The sequence below is a fragment of the Mizuhopecten yessoensis genome, unplaced genomic scaffold (genome assembly GCF_002113885.1).
Source record: "Mizuhopecten yessoensis strain PY_sf001 unplaced genomic scaffold, ASM211388v2 scaffold6085, whole genome shotgun sequence".
Lineage (NCBI taxonomy): Eukaryota > Metazoa > Mollusca > Bivalvia > Pectinida > Pectinidae > Mizuhopecten > Mizuhopecten yessoensis.
In genome coordinates, this window is record NW_018406372.1 from 96334 (window position 1) to 111760 (window position 15427).

General features: G+C 35.9%; 1 protein-coding gene across 1 annotated transcript in view; it reads right to left on the reverse strand.

Moving 5' to 3' along the window:
• LOC110451488 (guanylate cyclase soluble subunit beta-2-like) overlaps window positions 1–15427 on the reverse strand; it is a gene marked incomplete at its 5' end in the record, with an annotated part of 67137 nt that overhangs the window by 29210 nt on the left and 22500 nt on the right. The window contains 2 exons of the mRNA XM_021499531.1: window positions 10615–10761; window positions 11151–11299. Of these exons, the coding sequence (XP_021355206.1) occupies window positions 10615–10761; window positions 11151–11299 (296 nt within the window). The remainder of the gene's footprint in view (window positions 1–10614; window positions 10762–11150; window positions 11300–15427) is intronic.

Consider the following 15427-nt stretch of genomic DNA (forward strand, 5'->3'; position numbering starts at 1 on the left):
AACTGTACACATGATATCAACCCGTGTCAAGATCCAATACATGAATTATATATAATTGTAAACTGCACACATGATATCAACCCGTGTCAGGATCCAATACATGATTAATATATCTTTGTAAACTGCACACATGATATCAACCCGTGTCAAGATCCAATACATGAATTATATATAATTGTCAACTGCACACATGATATCAATGCATTCTCGCGTTTAACCAGCATATATCATATCGTCTTCACGCAGCATCTTACATTAGACTTTGAACAAACTTACCTGGGAAATCTTATATCATTATGTCAATAAGGATACAAGCTTAATGTTGAAGAGTAAATGAGAATTCAATGCAATTAAACAGTTACGACATAACACCACCTTTATATACGCTCTCGATAGGTTACTTCTACATGATGATCGATTGATCGTCACAAATAGTGAAAGAGAAGGAGAGCCCCCTTACACTCTAGGACGGATCAGTCGCTAAAGAAAAGACTGACACAAATATTTTAGAAATGTCATTCAGGTGCATATTGAACGTTCATGAGGCAAAGCGTTATAACATGGAACTAACTGAGGGGGCATGTGTTGTTTGACGGGGTAAAGCAAAACATGTTCGCATGTGTGCTACACAAATTTACGAAAGATAATGAAATGAAGACCAAACAGTGATACAGAAACACAAAAACTAAATGCAAACCATCAAAACGGCACCACAAGGGCAGTGGGGAGAGGCCAACACAAAAATATTATGCTTTGCTTTCAACAAACATGACAACCTGAACAGTGCAGCCTGGCTATAATATCGGTCATTAACGAGCCAAATGGATTAAGTTATTGATATTGACAAATAATCAAATCATATAATACGTGATAAAGTGATACGACATCGTTAACACCAGTTAGGAGAGAAAAATATAAACATCAATTCGATGATTTTACTGCTGTGGTAGCATCCTTATACTCCAGAATGGATGTTCCTTCCATAAAAAAAGGTTAATTTCATCATGATAATAAAGTTGTAAATGAATTATCAAATGTTTAGATGCAGAAAAATATCATCAACGAAGACATTAAGGTAATATGTCTAAACTTTTACGCCTTCATCATGATGTGTTGTTGAATTATTGCTCTATTTTAACAAGCTGAACGACCATGCCTACATGTCTTTTCTGTACAATCAAGCGTTCCATTATAAGAGCTTTTTGGTCATTCATTGTAAACATCATCTTATTTCTAGATTAATTTAAATTATTGGAAAAGCTTGATATCCATACAATATATCATGGTCAGTCCGAGTTGCTGGTTTTTCCCATAGTACTTTGTCTTTTATCCTAAGCATTTAACAAATATGAGAGCACCTTAATAGTGTCTGCTTTTTCTCCAAAGCTTTTGACTACTCCGAGAACACCTTAATGTTCTCTGCATTTTCCCCGTAGCATTAAACAGCTCTAAGAACCCCTTTATCTTATCTGCCTTTTCTCCTCGGTATTCAACAAATCCGGGACACCTTTATCTTCTCTGCTTTTTTTCCTAAACATTTAACAACTCAGAGAACAATTTATGTCCTCTGCCGTTTCTGCAAAGCTATGAACAATTCCAAGAATACCTGAATGTTCTCTGTCTATTTTTCTAAGCATTTAACAACCTCAGGAGTCTCCTCGGCCCTTAACAACTCCATACATTATCAAATAAATTACAATTAATTAAGGTTCAAGCCCCCTAACAGATGTAAAATTCACCTAAATTTCAACCCCCTGGCAAGTCATATTCAAATACCCTTATCAAAAATCGGAATATACATATGTTATTTAAATATATTGAACTTGTACATGAGCTATCAAAAAGGTACATAACCAGGTTAACGAAGTCAAAATACGGCATTAAGGCTGATGTAATGATAAAAGTTGCACACCAGATTTATAACATGTCAATCTCTTAAAAGACCAAACTGATATTATTTGAAGATCATTTATATACCTAGGTCATGCGGGGCTTTATTTCTCTTTAACTATATGTGGAATGGCATACCGGCCTCACAAGAAGATTATTGTTGATATGGGAAAGTAAAAAAACATAGTAAAACGTCCGCGTAACATATTTTACAGGTATATATGTGTAAAAAACATGTCCTTTTGACAATAAACACTACTTAAACTTCATATAAAATAAACTATCTTAAAAATCAATATTGTTATAAAAGAGCTAGACTTGTTACAAACATTGTCGTACCATTCAGCTTCAATATTTATAACATGTCTAGCGCATTCATATAATTACAGGATACTATCAAATCGCTCATCATCTAAAGTTCAGTTATCGATCAAGGTTACCTAGCCTTTGTTTTCTTATTTATAGTTTGCTAAAATGTCCTACCAGGGTATTTTACTATGGTTTTAGTGGTTTCGCCTTAATGTCTTATAACAGCATAGCTTTCGGGCGCCGAAGTCGCCCGAGCGAAGCTATTCAATGGAAACACATGCGTGAGAAAACAGAGGTGCTTCTCCTTGCTACACGTTGCCTTTAAAAAAAATCGTCCGAAAGTAGACGTCTAGTGGGGAAATCGGAAGTGTATCCTTGAAGCAAAGACAATTGTGTTTCAACCATACATGAACATCTTCATATAGTGAAAACAATCTTCATGTTTTATAACTTATTTATTTAGATAAAAACTAATATACATTCTTAGTGAAAAATTCTATCACATAAAATGTAATACTAACAGGCATGCAACTTCGTTCAGATATTATCATACTTTGACGTCACAACACGTCACACTCCATTGGCCTTCATCGGTTATTTCCGGAAGGATGAAAAATAACCGGAAAATCTTTGAACTGATGTCCGGTGCATTTATCTCTTTGTTGGTGTTTCATGACTTTTTTATTTCAGTTTTTTCCACAGGCACAAAAAGTAAAAATGCGGATATTTTCTGAAGATCCCTTTTGTGATCAACCAGGTTCTGTTAATATATCTACCGGGAGATCTCTTCAAAAAGAGCCGGTATTAGACCAATAGGTCAACGTCAACGTCAAATTTGTTGAGAATATGAACGAAACTATGCATTTGTGAAAGTCTGGTTATAGTCTTTACGTAATGTATTTATGCATTACCACCACTCATAAAAGAAACAATGGATAATGCATTTATGTCTAATCAACAATAATTTTCCAGACAACCAACCCGAGTTCAAATACCTTTTTTAGCAACGTATTACTTTTTCACAACGCGTGCCGATTTATAACTAATTACAGACAGAAACTGTTTAATTCTATTTGTCATCATTACCAGTTAAACCTCGATGACAGTTACAAAATTTGAAATTCAATCCGGTGTTTCATGTTGGAACAGGAATTGAGACTACATATCGATATAACGAAAACCTCAGTTACATCAATGTTTTCTTTTTTTAATTTAATATTTTTAAATAACATCTCTATACATTTACCTAGACTAATCTTCAAATATGTAATAAGCACTTTTTTCTATATCAATGACCAATCAGTTTTTTCCCCAAACTGATCTCAATCATTCTTTTTGTGCCCTTACGGAAGCACGAAGTGGATTTAATTTTCAATGTAGGAGGGAGCTGGAGTCTCCGGAGAACACCCGCGTGGTCTGACAGGTGACCGGGATTGAATCCGGCCTTCTTGCTGAAGACGAGCGCACTATCCACTGCGCCACCCGACCCATCATATACGTTACGCAAACATTATATTGTGAATATATATTTTTATCAATCATCAATGATACATAAAATCTACATACGGGAGACCTGGGCAAGTTCGGCAACCCCTGATATTTTTGATTTTGAGCTAATATTAACAAATTTAAGGATCTTAGCAGTTTAGTTGGCTGGGATTTCAAATAGTAAAAAAATGACGAGGAAAACTTTAATGCAAAACAGGAGAAAATTACTGTTTAGAGGGTAGAAAGAAAATCAAGATCTCGCTTCTATAGTTATGCGAACTTTCTGTAAACGGAATTGCAACTTTTTACGGTCAAACGTGTAACACACTGACAGCTTCAAATGATATATATAAAAGCCAAGCCAAGCACTCATTGCCATATTGCTGTACGATAAGAATTTATTGAAATATCAATTTGGGCCCGGACAGGTTCGGACAATGATATCGCGGCAATTTTGGCCCATGTAACATATAAAAAGTAGTAAAATTGGCGGTAAAATCTGACGTTGCATGATTTATGACGTCATAATTAAGCTGAAATGCCTGTCCGAAGATACCCCATGGCGGGGCTCGTTCGGCAATCCGATCTTCCGACAGGGAAAGTTAAATAATGTTCAAAAATGGACGTGCTGCCATAATTCCCAGAACGGAACAGAAAATAAAAATGGGCCGAACTTGCCCCGGTCTCTCCTAATGTTATGTCGGTCTTAATCTCATTAGAGCTTGTGTTTTATTGGTATTCCCCGACTTGCCGACTTTAAATAAAGTTTATCTTATCTTAAAATCTCATTCTGAAAGCAGTATTCTGAATCGGTAAATATCAGAGACCGACAAAAGCTACGCTCTTTTAAGGCTTTGCCTTTTCATATTATTTGACTACGTTAACCTGGCTATGTATTTTTGTATAGCCCATGCAATATATACAAATAAGATATATAAGTTCCGATTTTTAATTGAGGTCTTTGAACATGACTTATCAGGGGGGTGAAATTGCAGGTGACTCCAGCATCTTTTAGTGGGCTTGTTGAACCTTAATCGAATTTCAATAATATTTTATTAGAATCAATATTATTCATTCGTTAGTGTATTGTTTATTTTCGTATATGTTCATTCAGAGGTATGACAGGTAGTTCGAAAGTATCAATATACTCCAACATATACTATTCTTAAATGCCGATCGAACTTCGTCAAACAAAGCTGGAGAAGTCAATCATGTTCGACAGGGTAGAAAACCGGTCCATTGAGAAGAGGTAGGAAGCAAGTCCATCTGGGGGAAGTAGGAAGCTAACCCAGAAGGCAAAGCCAGACCAAAGGAAGACAATCTATCCACAGCAGTCAGGAAGTCAACCCATCAAGAGGAATCAGGAATCCAGTCCATCGAAAAGAAGCAGGAAGCCATCCCATCGAACGGATGCAGCAAGCCAACCAATCGATGGGTGGCAGAAATTCTAACCATCGAAAGGAGGCAGGAAGTCAATCCGTCGACATAAAGTTGGAAGCCAGTAACTAGAGAGGAGGCAGGAAGTCACCAAATCGAGAGGAAGCAGGAAGTCAACCCATCGACAGGAGGCAGAAAACAAATCAATCGAGAGGAGGAAGGAAGCCAGTCCACTGAAAACGGGCAGAAAATCGACCCAACGACAGGAGACAGGAAGCAAGCCAATCGAGAGGAGGCTGGAAGCCAAACCATCGACAGGAGACAGGAAGCCAGTCCATCGACGGGTAGCAGGAAGTCAAAACATCAAAAGGAGTCAGGAAGACAATACATCGACATGAGGTTGGAAGGCAGTCCATCGAGAGGAGACATGTTGTCAACCGATCGACAAGAGGTAGGAGGCAAACAATCGAGTGAAGGCAGGAAGCAAACCCATCGACAGGAGGCAGGAAGCCTGTTCATCGAAAAAAGGCAGGAAGTAAGCCCAACAAAAGGAGCTAGCAAGGCAGTCCATCGACAGAAGGCAGGATGTAAACCCACCGCCAAGAGGCAGGAAGCCAGTCCAACGAGAGGAGGCAGGAAGTCAAACAATCGAAAGGAGGCAGGAAGTCAGACCATCGACAGGAGGTACATGTAGGAGGCCAAATGATCGAGAGAAGGCAGGAAGCCAAATGATCGAGAGAGGCAGGTAGCCAGTTCATCTAGACGAAGACCTTATGTAGCTTTATTTCAGATTTACTCCTTCAAAGTTGATGCTGTGGTTTATTTTATCTATTTCACACCCTTATACTATTTTTTAAACAATATGCTATCTGACGATATTTAACGATATCCTTCATTGAAAGGATGCATCACAAAATTACAAAGAAAACAAGAGAACACCAGCATATAAGCAGAAATGTCATACCAACCCAAATTGATAATATTAGGGAAGAATATGAATAAAGGAAAGATTTAATTGAGAATAAAGAAAAATACAAGGAATATTCAAAAGTGAGGAACACATGTTAGCCGCTATGTCTGTCCGGGACTAAAAATTCGGATTTGCTTAAATATTTACATGTCCCCCTATTTGATTCCAACGCCCAGGTTTAAGGTCACATAAGGTCGAAGGTCAAATGTGTTGTTCGGACCATACCTTATGACACTCTGAAAAAAAAAATGAAATTTTAGGAAAATTTGTAAGATGGCAAGACGGTGTTTCACCGACAACCTTTCGGTCTGTTTGCTTAATGTCAAGGTCAATCGAACTAAAACGTATAATACATCGTCCAGATTATTACCTCTGACTAGCTGACGATAACTTAATAGCAATTTAGGGGGGGGGGGGGGGGGGGGGGGGGGAGCAGGATGGCAAGGCGGTGTATCACGTATAACTTTTGGGTATGTGAGCCCAAATTCAAGGTTGCAGAGCTAAATGAGTTCTTGTAAATAATAGGATACATGGAGCATGGCAGGATGGTGTACTGTGTACATTTATTATATCTCAAGATGGCTTAATGAAAGTTAGGAATACATTGTACATGCAGGGTGACAAGGTGGTGTGTCGTGCACAACTTCTGGCTCCGTTTGCCTAAGGTCAAGATCACATTAAAGTCAAATGTCAAATTAATTTACCAGGCCATAATATCTGACTCCGTGAATATATCAAAATAAAATCCTTTAGATATATCTAAGTGGTAAAGGCGATGCTTCCCATATCTGATCTGGGTCTGTACACCCAAGGTAAATGTCAAAGTTCAAATTCATTTTCTGTTTGATAACCTCTGTCTAACTGAGTATAACTCGATGGAATTAAGAGATATATGTACGATTTGAAGTCAGTATGTCACACCCAAGGTCAACGCAACATTGAAGTCAAAGGTCAAAAATATTCTTTGCCCTAACTTTTTACATGCTTTGTGAAATTTTAAAGAAATATAGAAAGTGGCAATGCATTGTGTTACATACCATTTTGGGTCCGTGTTTGGTCGAATTCTCACTAAGTTCAAAGTTCACGATTTGTTAAGTCGTCTTCACTTGTATATCTCCAAAGGTAAATTGAGAATGAAAAAAGTTATTTGTTGAGTCCGTTCACTTCACAGTGTCCAGTTATTTCAAATATAAAAATGGCAACAGTAATGATAAATTTCATATCAAGATATGTAACACTAGACCTTTATTTAAGTCCTGACTACCTACCGGGGAGCAAAATTTACCAATTTTACTGATTCTTGGTTAATAGATGTCGCCATATCCTGTCATAACCTTTATTGGTTAGTATCTTGTCGGCATCCATTGTAATCAATTTCAAAGTTAATTTGTATGGTTTCGCCTTTTTTGTTTTCCAATAATAGAATAAAGGAACATAATTCTGATTGGCATGATATCCACTCCAATAGGAAGCCTTACATCAGATAATGGTTCTCCAACCATTCTTGTCTGTTCTATCTCTATAAGGACGGATACTAAGACTAACAAGGGCACCAACGTCTGCAACCCATCATACCACGGTCCACTTGTAGTAGATAAAAGAGTTAAACGACTTTACCCGATCGTACCAAGACTGCATCCATCCTATTTTGTGCGACAGGCAATATTTACCACAGTCACGCCAATAATGTTTGGTCATAGAAACAGGTATCATTACTTGATCGTTTCGTGACTGACGTGGTCATAGCGACAGGGGACGCTTTAATTTGTAATTAACATTGCAATAAATTGTTTTCGTATTTGTGATGGATTTTCATTCCAGATATTCTGAAATATTAAAGTTTATTCAGGATGGTCAGTCAAATTTTCACAAAAAAATATACTGATGCCTGGTCATGGTCGACAATAGACATTTCAACAAGTGATTTCGATTATTTTCATTTCAAATTAATTTCATGGTATTTATATACTTTTGGATTAGGCAAAGGCATCACATGTACATATTAAAATCTTTTTTTCAGAAGGTAGAACACATATTTCAGACATGCATAACCACATATAGGCATAGTACATACAGAACATGTTTATTTAAGATATGATAAGTTGTACAGATATATTTAGATAAATAGAAGAAAACTAGAACCAGTTTGCTAGAATATTAATACATGCACACCGCGTTAACAATTAGAAAACCGGATATGTTAATACAATCTTTTGTTTAGTTGGAGGCAAATCAAAAGTTACTGTAACTATACAAAGTGTCATACAAACCTATTACACTAGATTAGTATGAATGATATAGAAGTAAATACAGTATAGGTTAAAACCTTTCAGATTTTTCAATATATTCCAGGAAGCAAGAGAAAATACGTTTATCTAATTCAATGCTAAGGTTTATGTCTCCTTTAGTGAGAATATTTGTATCTACGATGATGGTGTCAATCTCGTTAGTGAATGAAAGACAAAAGACTTGCCTCCATTACCGTATCTGGGCAATTGAGGAAGAAGTGACTGACGTTATTGCATAGTTGACATACTTTTATATTACAAATACAGTCTGGCTTGTTCCATGATTTCGATTATGTTTGATAAACAGCGAAACAGCATTCAAAAAGTGCGATAAAGACCACAAGGTAATACCTCAGTATACTCATTGAACTAAGAGGAACTAATGAGAGTTTCACAAGGGAACCCTAACAATACATGAATAATATGACCAGGTGTTCCAGAAGGGGAAGCGTTTTATTTTGCTTCATCGAATTCAAGTGATTTCAAGCCTACATTTCGCTCAACTCTGTGTGGTAAATATGTTTGTCGACATTCGATCTTTATCGCAGAAATTGTGATATTCGGTACAAACCCGTTAGTATCGAACTACTTGTGACATGCAAACCCCTCTGGTCGGTAAATCTAATTGATCGCACTCATCATACATCTTAGTCCCAGTTGGTCATTGTGTTAGTAAAGATCGAAGAACGTGGCTGATGTGTAATTGAAGTTGCCTTAGTAGTAGGTTCAGATGGAATTTACCATCGGCGCAGTCGATAGCAGTCGTGCTATTTACAGACAACACATCGTCAGTTTATCTAAAAGTGGAAATGTCGGACTTGCTAACGTCTGTGTGACCTGATAAGCTGTTTCGCATTGAAACACAAATAAGTCGGTCAATATTGGGTTAATGGGTCCATGCGGTGTACAGAGTGGTAAGGTTAAATGGTTCAAAAGAAGAGAATTTAATGTTTAAAATTGATCATCAGATCTGTTCCTAAGGGTATGTGCTAGCTCAATATGACTGAAACTCTCTTTTTACCTTTGTTTATTAAAGACTTCTGTCATGTGTGAACTTTCTGTGTTTGACAGAAAAACTAACGTAACAGTTGAAAGCATGATGTTCTACAGAGTTTAAATTGTGCATTTATTTTCGAGCTTGTATTGAAATAAGGTTTGAATAGTGCATTTATTTTCGAGCTAGTATTAAAATAAGGTTTGAATAGTGCATTTATTTTCGAGCTTGTATTGAAATCAGGTTTGTACAGTGCATTTATTTCGAGCTTGTATTGAAATAAGGTTTGAATAGTGCATTTATTTTCGAGCTTGTATTGAAATAACGTTTGAATAGTGCATTCATTTTCGAGCTTGTATTGAAATAAGGTTTGCATAATGCATTCGTTTTCGAGCTTGTATTGAAATAAGGTTTGCATAATGCATTTATTTTCGAGCTTGTATTAAAATAAAGTTTGCATAATGCATTCATTTTCGAGCTTGTATTGAAATAAGGTTTGCATAATACATTCATTTTCGAGCTTGTATTGAAATAAGGTTTGCATAATGCATTCGTTTTCGAGCTTGTATTGAAATAAGGTTTGAATAGTGCATTTATTTTCGAGCTTGTATTGAAATAAAGTTTGCTTAATGCATTCATTTTCGAGCTTGTATTGAAACAAGGTTAGAATAGTGCATTCATTTTCGAGCTTGTATTGAAATAAGGTTTGCATAATACATTCATTTTCGAGCTTGTATTGAAATAAGGTTAGAATAGTGCATTTATTTTCGAGCTTGTATTGAAATAAGGTTTGCATAATACATTAATTTCCGAGCTTTTATTGCAATAAGAAAAATCTAATTCGAATGCTGGTTATGATTCAATAAGGAAGAGAAACCTTCATATCTTTCTTCTACCAGAACCTCAATAATTCTATGAACATAGCAAACAAAAGAAACAAATTGCAAAGAATATATATCAACCCCATGCTACTTCGATTTGTGTTGAAAACAATATCACTTTTTTCAAAAGAGCAAATATTCTGTTAACATTGGATATTGATGTAATCTCGGAAAGTCAGTATGATTTCCCCATTTACTCGAAAAACTTCTAGTTTGTCGGGGACTTGGACGTTAAACAACAAAGTGTTTCGGAAATAACACAGAAAATAACCAGTCAATCATACTGCAGTTGTTCTCATGAGCTGTCATAAAAAAGGGGTAGAATTACATCAAAGAAACCCCATTTACTCTATCATCTAATTCGTATGGAAGATGTATTATGATAAACATTTTAGCGTAAATGAGTTGTTTGTTTACCTGAATAGGATTGTTGTTTACAGGTGAGTGCACTTTGGAGGCTTCACGTATCATATCTAAAGAGAAGTGAGCCACCTCCACAGCGTGGTTTTTGTTCACCTCTGGGACACCACTTACAATCATGTATGCATCTCCAATTGTCTCCACCTACCGAGAAATAGAAGCTAATTACGTATGTCAAAATAGGGGTGTGCAACTACCATCAAATAAAAAGTATATATACTAGTTAAAAAATTATTTCATTAATTTCGTAGCTTTAAAATCATTTTTACTGTTACAGGGACACATCTTGGATGTTAACAATAATATTGCCTTCTACCTTTTTCAGTCACAACACCATTTTTTCTTCGTCTTTGTTTTTCACAGTTAAAAGACTCCGACTGTAGAATTTATAACCACATAAACAAGGGTTTTCTGTTAAGATGGGAACAACAAACTGAAGACTGGTGGCGTCTTAAAGGGGCGTTAAACTCCCGCGTCAGTAACACGTGGCTAGATGGTCGACCATTGTAACATAATAACTGTTTGCTTCCTACCTTGTATACATCGTGTTTGTTGGTGGATTGATCAAAGCGTTGGTACAGATTGTTCAGCATGCTGACAATCTGAAGAGGTGTACTAGCCGCCGCTATGTTAGTGAATGTCACAATATCACTGAACAGGATGGTCACGGAGGCAAACTTCTCTAAAAACAAAGGTCATAAATGTCACAATATCACTGAACAGGATGGTAACGGAGGCAAACTTCTCTAAAAACAACAGTCATAAATGTCATGATATCGCTGAACAGGATTGTCACGGAGGCAAACTTCTCTAAAAACAAAAGACATAAATGTCACGATATCACTGAACAGGATGGTAACGGAGGCAAACTTCTCTAAAAACAAAAGTCATAAATGTCACATTATCACTGAACAAGATGGTAACGGAGGCAAACTTCTCTAAAAACAACAGTCATAAATGTCATGATATCGCTGAACAGGTTTGTCACGGAGGCAAACTTCTCTAAAAACAAAAGACATAAATGTCACGATATCGCTGAACAGGATGGTAACGGAAGCAAACTTCTCTAAAAACAAAAGTCATAAATGTCACAATATCACTGAACAAGATGGTAACGGAGGCAAACTTCTCTAAAAACAAAACTCATAAATGTCACAATATCGCTGAACAGGATTGTCACGGAGACAAACTTCTCTAAAAACAAAAGTCATAAATGTCACATTATCACTGAACAGGATGGTAACGGAGGCAAACTTTTCTAAAAACAACAGTCATAAATGTCACGATATCACTGAACAGGATGGTAACGGAAGCAAACTTCTCTAAAAACAAAAGTCATAAATGTCACAATATCACTGAACAGGATGGTAACGGAGGCAAACTTTTCTAAAAACAACAGTCATAAATGTCGCGATATCACTGAACAGGATGGTAACGGAAGCAAACTTCTCTAAAAACAAAACTCATAAATGTCACAATATCACTGAACAGGATGGTCACGGAGGCAAACTTCTCTAAAAACAAAAGTCATAAATGTCACAATATCACTGAACAGGAAGGTAACGGAGGCAAACTTCCCTAAAAACAACAGTCATAAATGTCACGATATCGCTAAACAGGATTTTCACGGAGGCAAACTTCCCTAAAAACAAAAGTCATAAATGTCATGATATCGCTGAACAGGATGGTAACGGAGGCAAACTTATCTAAAAACAAAAGTCATAAATGTCACAATATCACTGAACAGGATGGTAACGGAGGCAAACTTCCCTAAAAACAACAGTTATAAATGTCACGATATTGCTAAACAGGATTGTCACGGAGGCAAACTTCCCTAAAAACAAAAGTCATAAATGTCATGATACCGCTGAACAGGATTGTCACGGAGGCAAACTTTTCTACAAAAAAAGTCATAAATGTCACGATATCGCTGAACAGAATTGTCACGGAGGCAACTTCCCTAAAAACAAAAGTCATAAATGTCACGATATCACTGAACAGGATGGTAACGGAGGCAAACTTCTCTAAAAACAAAAGTCATAAATGTCACGATATCGCTAAACAGGATTGTCACGGAGGCAAACTTCCCTAAAATCAAAAGTCATAAATGTCACGATATCGCTAAACAGGATGGTCATGAAGCTATCTTCTCTAAAAACAAAAGTCATAAATGTCACGATATCGCTAAACAGGATGGTCATGAAGCTATCTTCTCTAGGAACAAAAGTCATAAATGTTACGATATATATAAATATCACACATGCATGATGACATTCGACTTACAGCGATGATTTGGTACGTACATACCTCTTCATACAAGATTAAGTTGTTTTTCACTTGTTTCAAAGGCTATGATTGCGTCTTTTTGTACCATCTTTAGATTTGTTGTTTCCTAATGCTTAGTCTTATTTTTCTTGTTTGTAAAATAACTATTTATCAGTTCTTTTTAGCATATTTGAGATCATCCTTTACATTTGGCCACGTTTCATGTAACTGCTTAAGCAAAATGATTATTTAGCTGGTTATAAAATAGGTTATAAATAGGTTGTATTTTTGGAACACGGACACGACTGGCGTGTCACCTCCTGTAGACAACATTCCTGACGACATATGTTTTGTATTTGAATACAAATACAGCACTCGGGAACAGATGGAGGAGACGCTGTTTGCCCTTGACAACAGTTCTTTGGTATCAATAGCATAAAGGATACAGAGATTTTTATTCAAATTTTATTGAAATTTATTAAAATTACCTCGTAGATGCTGAAAGAGTTGATACACTTCCTAATGTATGACAAGGCAAATCGAGACTACCTATTTTTTGTTTTATTCATTCTGTTCGAATTATTTTAGTATTTGCTATCAATTTCAAATTCAAGCTTGGAGTGAAAAATGATGTCTTTAATTTCTTTATATTAAAAATTAAATATATAAACTATAACAATGCAAGGGCGAAATCGACGTTAATATATAAAGTTTAACAATACAATGACAAAATCGACGTAAATATATAAACTATACCAGTACAATGGCAAAATCGACGTAAATATATAAACTTTAACAACACAAAGGCGAAATCGACGTAAATGAATAAACTATAACAATAGAAAGGCGACATCGACGTAAATATATAAACTTTTACAATACAAGGGCGAAATCGACGTAAATATATAAACTTAACAATACAAGGACGAAATCGACGTAAATATATAAACTTTAACAATGCAAGGGCGAAATCGACGTAAATTATAAACTATAACAATGCAAGGGTGAAATCGACCTAAATGTATAAACTATAACAATACAAGGGCGAAATCGACGTTAATATATAAACTTAACAATACAAGGACGAAATCGACGTTAATGTATAAACTTTAACAATGCAAGGACGAAATAGACGTAAATATATAAACTTAACAATGCAAGGGCGAAATCGACGTAAATGTATAAACTATACCAGTGCAAGGGCGAAATCGACGTAAACATATAAACTATACCAGTACAAGGACGCAATCAACGTAGATATATAAACTATACCAGTACAAGGGCGAAATCGACGTAAATATATAAACTATACCTGTACAAGGGCGAAAAAGACGTTAATATATAAACTTTAACAATACAAGGGCGAAATCGACATAAATATATAAACAATATCAGAACAAGGGCGAAATCGACGTAAATGTATAAACTATACCAGTGCAAGGGCGAAATCGACGTAAACATATAAACTATATCATTACAAGGGCGAAATCGACGTAAATATATAAACTATACCAGTACAAGGGCGAAATCGATGTAAATATATAAACTATATCAGTACAAGGGCAAAATCTACGTAAATATATAAACTATACCAGTACAAGGGCGAAATCGACGTAAATATATAAACTTTAACAATACAAGGGCGAAATCGACGTTAATATATAAACTGTACCAGTACAAGGGCGAAATCGATGTAAATATATAAACTATATCAGTACAAGGGCAAAATCTACGTAAATAAATAAACTATACCAGTACAAGGGCGAAATCGACGTAAATATATAAACTTTAACAAAACAAGGGCGAAATCGACGTAAATATATAAACATTAACAATACAAGGGCGAAACCGACGTAAATGTACGTTATAAACTATACCAGTACAAGGGCGAAATCGACGTAAATATAAAAACTTTAACAATACAAGGGCGACATCGACATAAATATATAAACAATATCAGAACAAGGGGGAAATCGACGTAAATGTATAAACTATACCAGTGCAAGGGCGAAATCGACATAAACATATAAACTATATCAGAACAAGGGCGAAATCGACGTTAATATATAAACTATACCAGTACACGGGCGAAATCGATGTAAATATATAAACTATACCAGTACAAGGGCGACATCGACGTAAATATATAAACTATATCAGTAAAAGGGCGACATCGACGTAAATATATAAACTTTAACAATACAAGGGCGAAATCGACGTAAATGTATAAACTATACCAGTACAAGGGTGAAATCGACGTAAATATACAAACTTGAACAATACAAGGGCAGAATTGACGTAAATATATAAACTTTATCAGTACAAGGGCGAAATCGACGTAAATATATAAACTATACCAGAACAAGGGCGAAATCGACGTAAACATATAAACTATACCAGTGCAAGGGCAAAATCGACGTAAACATATAAACTTTACCAGTACAAGTGCGAAATCGACGTAAATGCATAAACTATACCAGTGCAAGGGCAAAATCGACGCAAACATAAAAACTTTACCAGTACAAGTGCGAAATCGACGTAAATG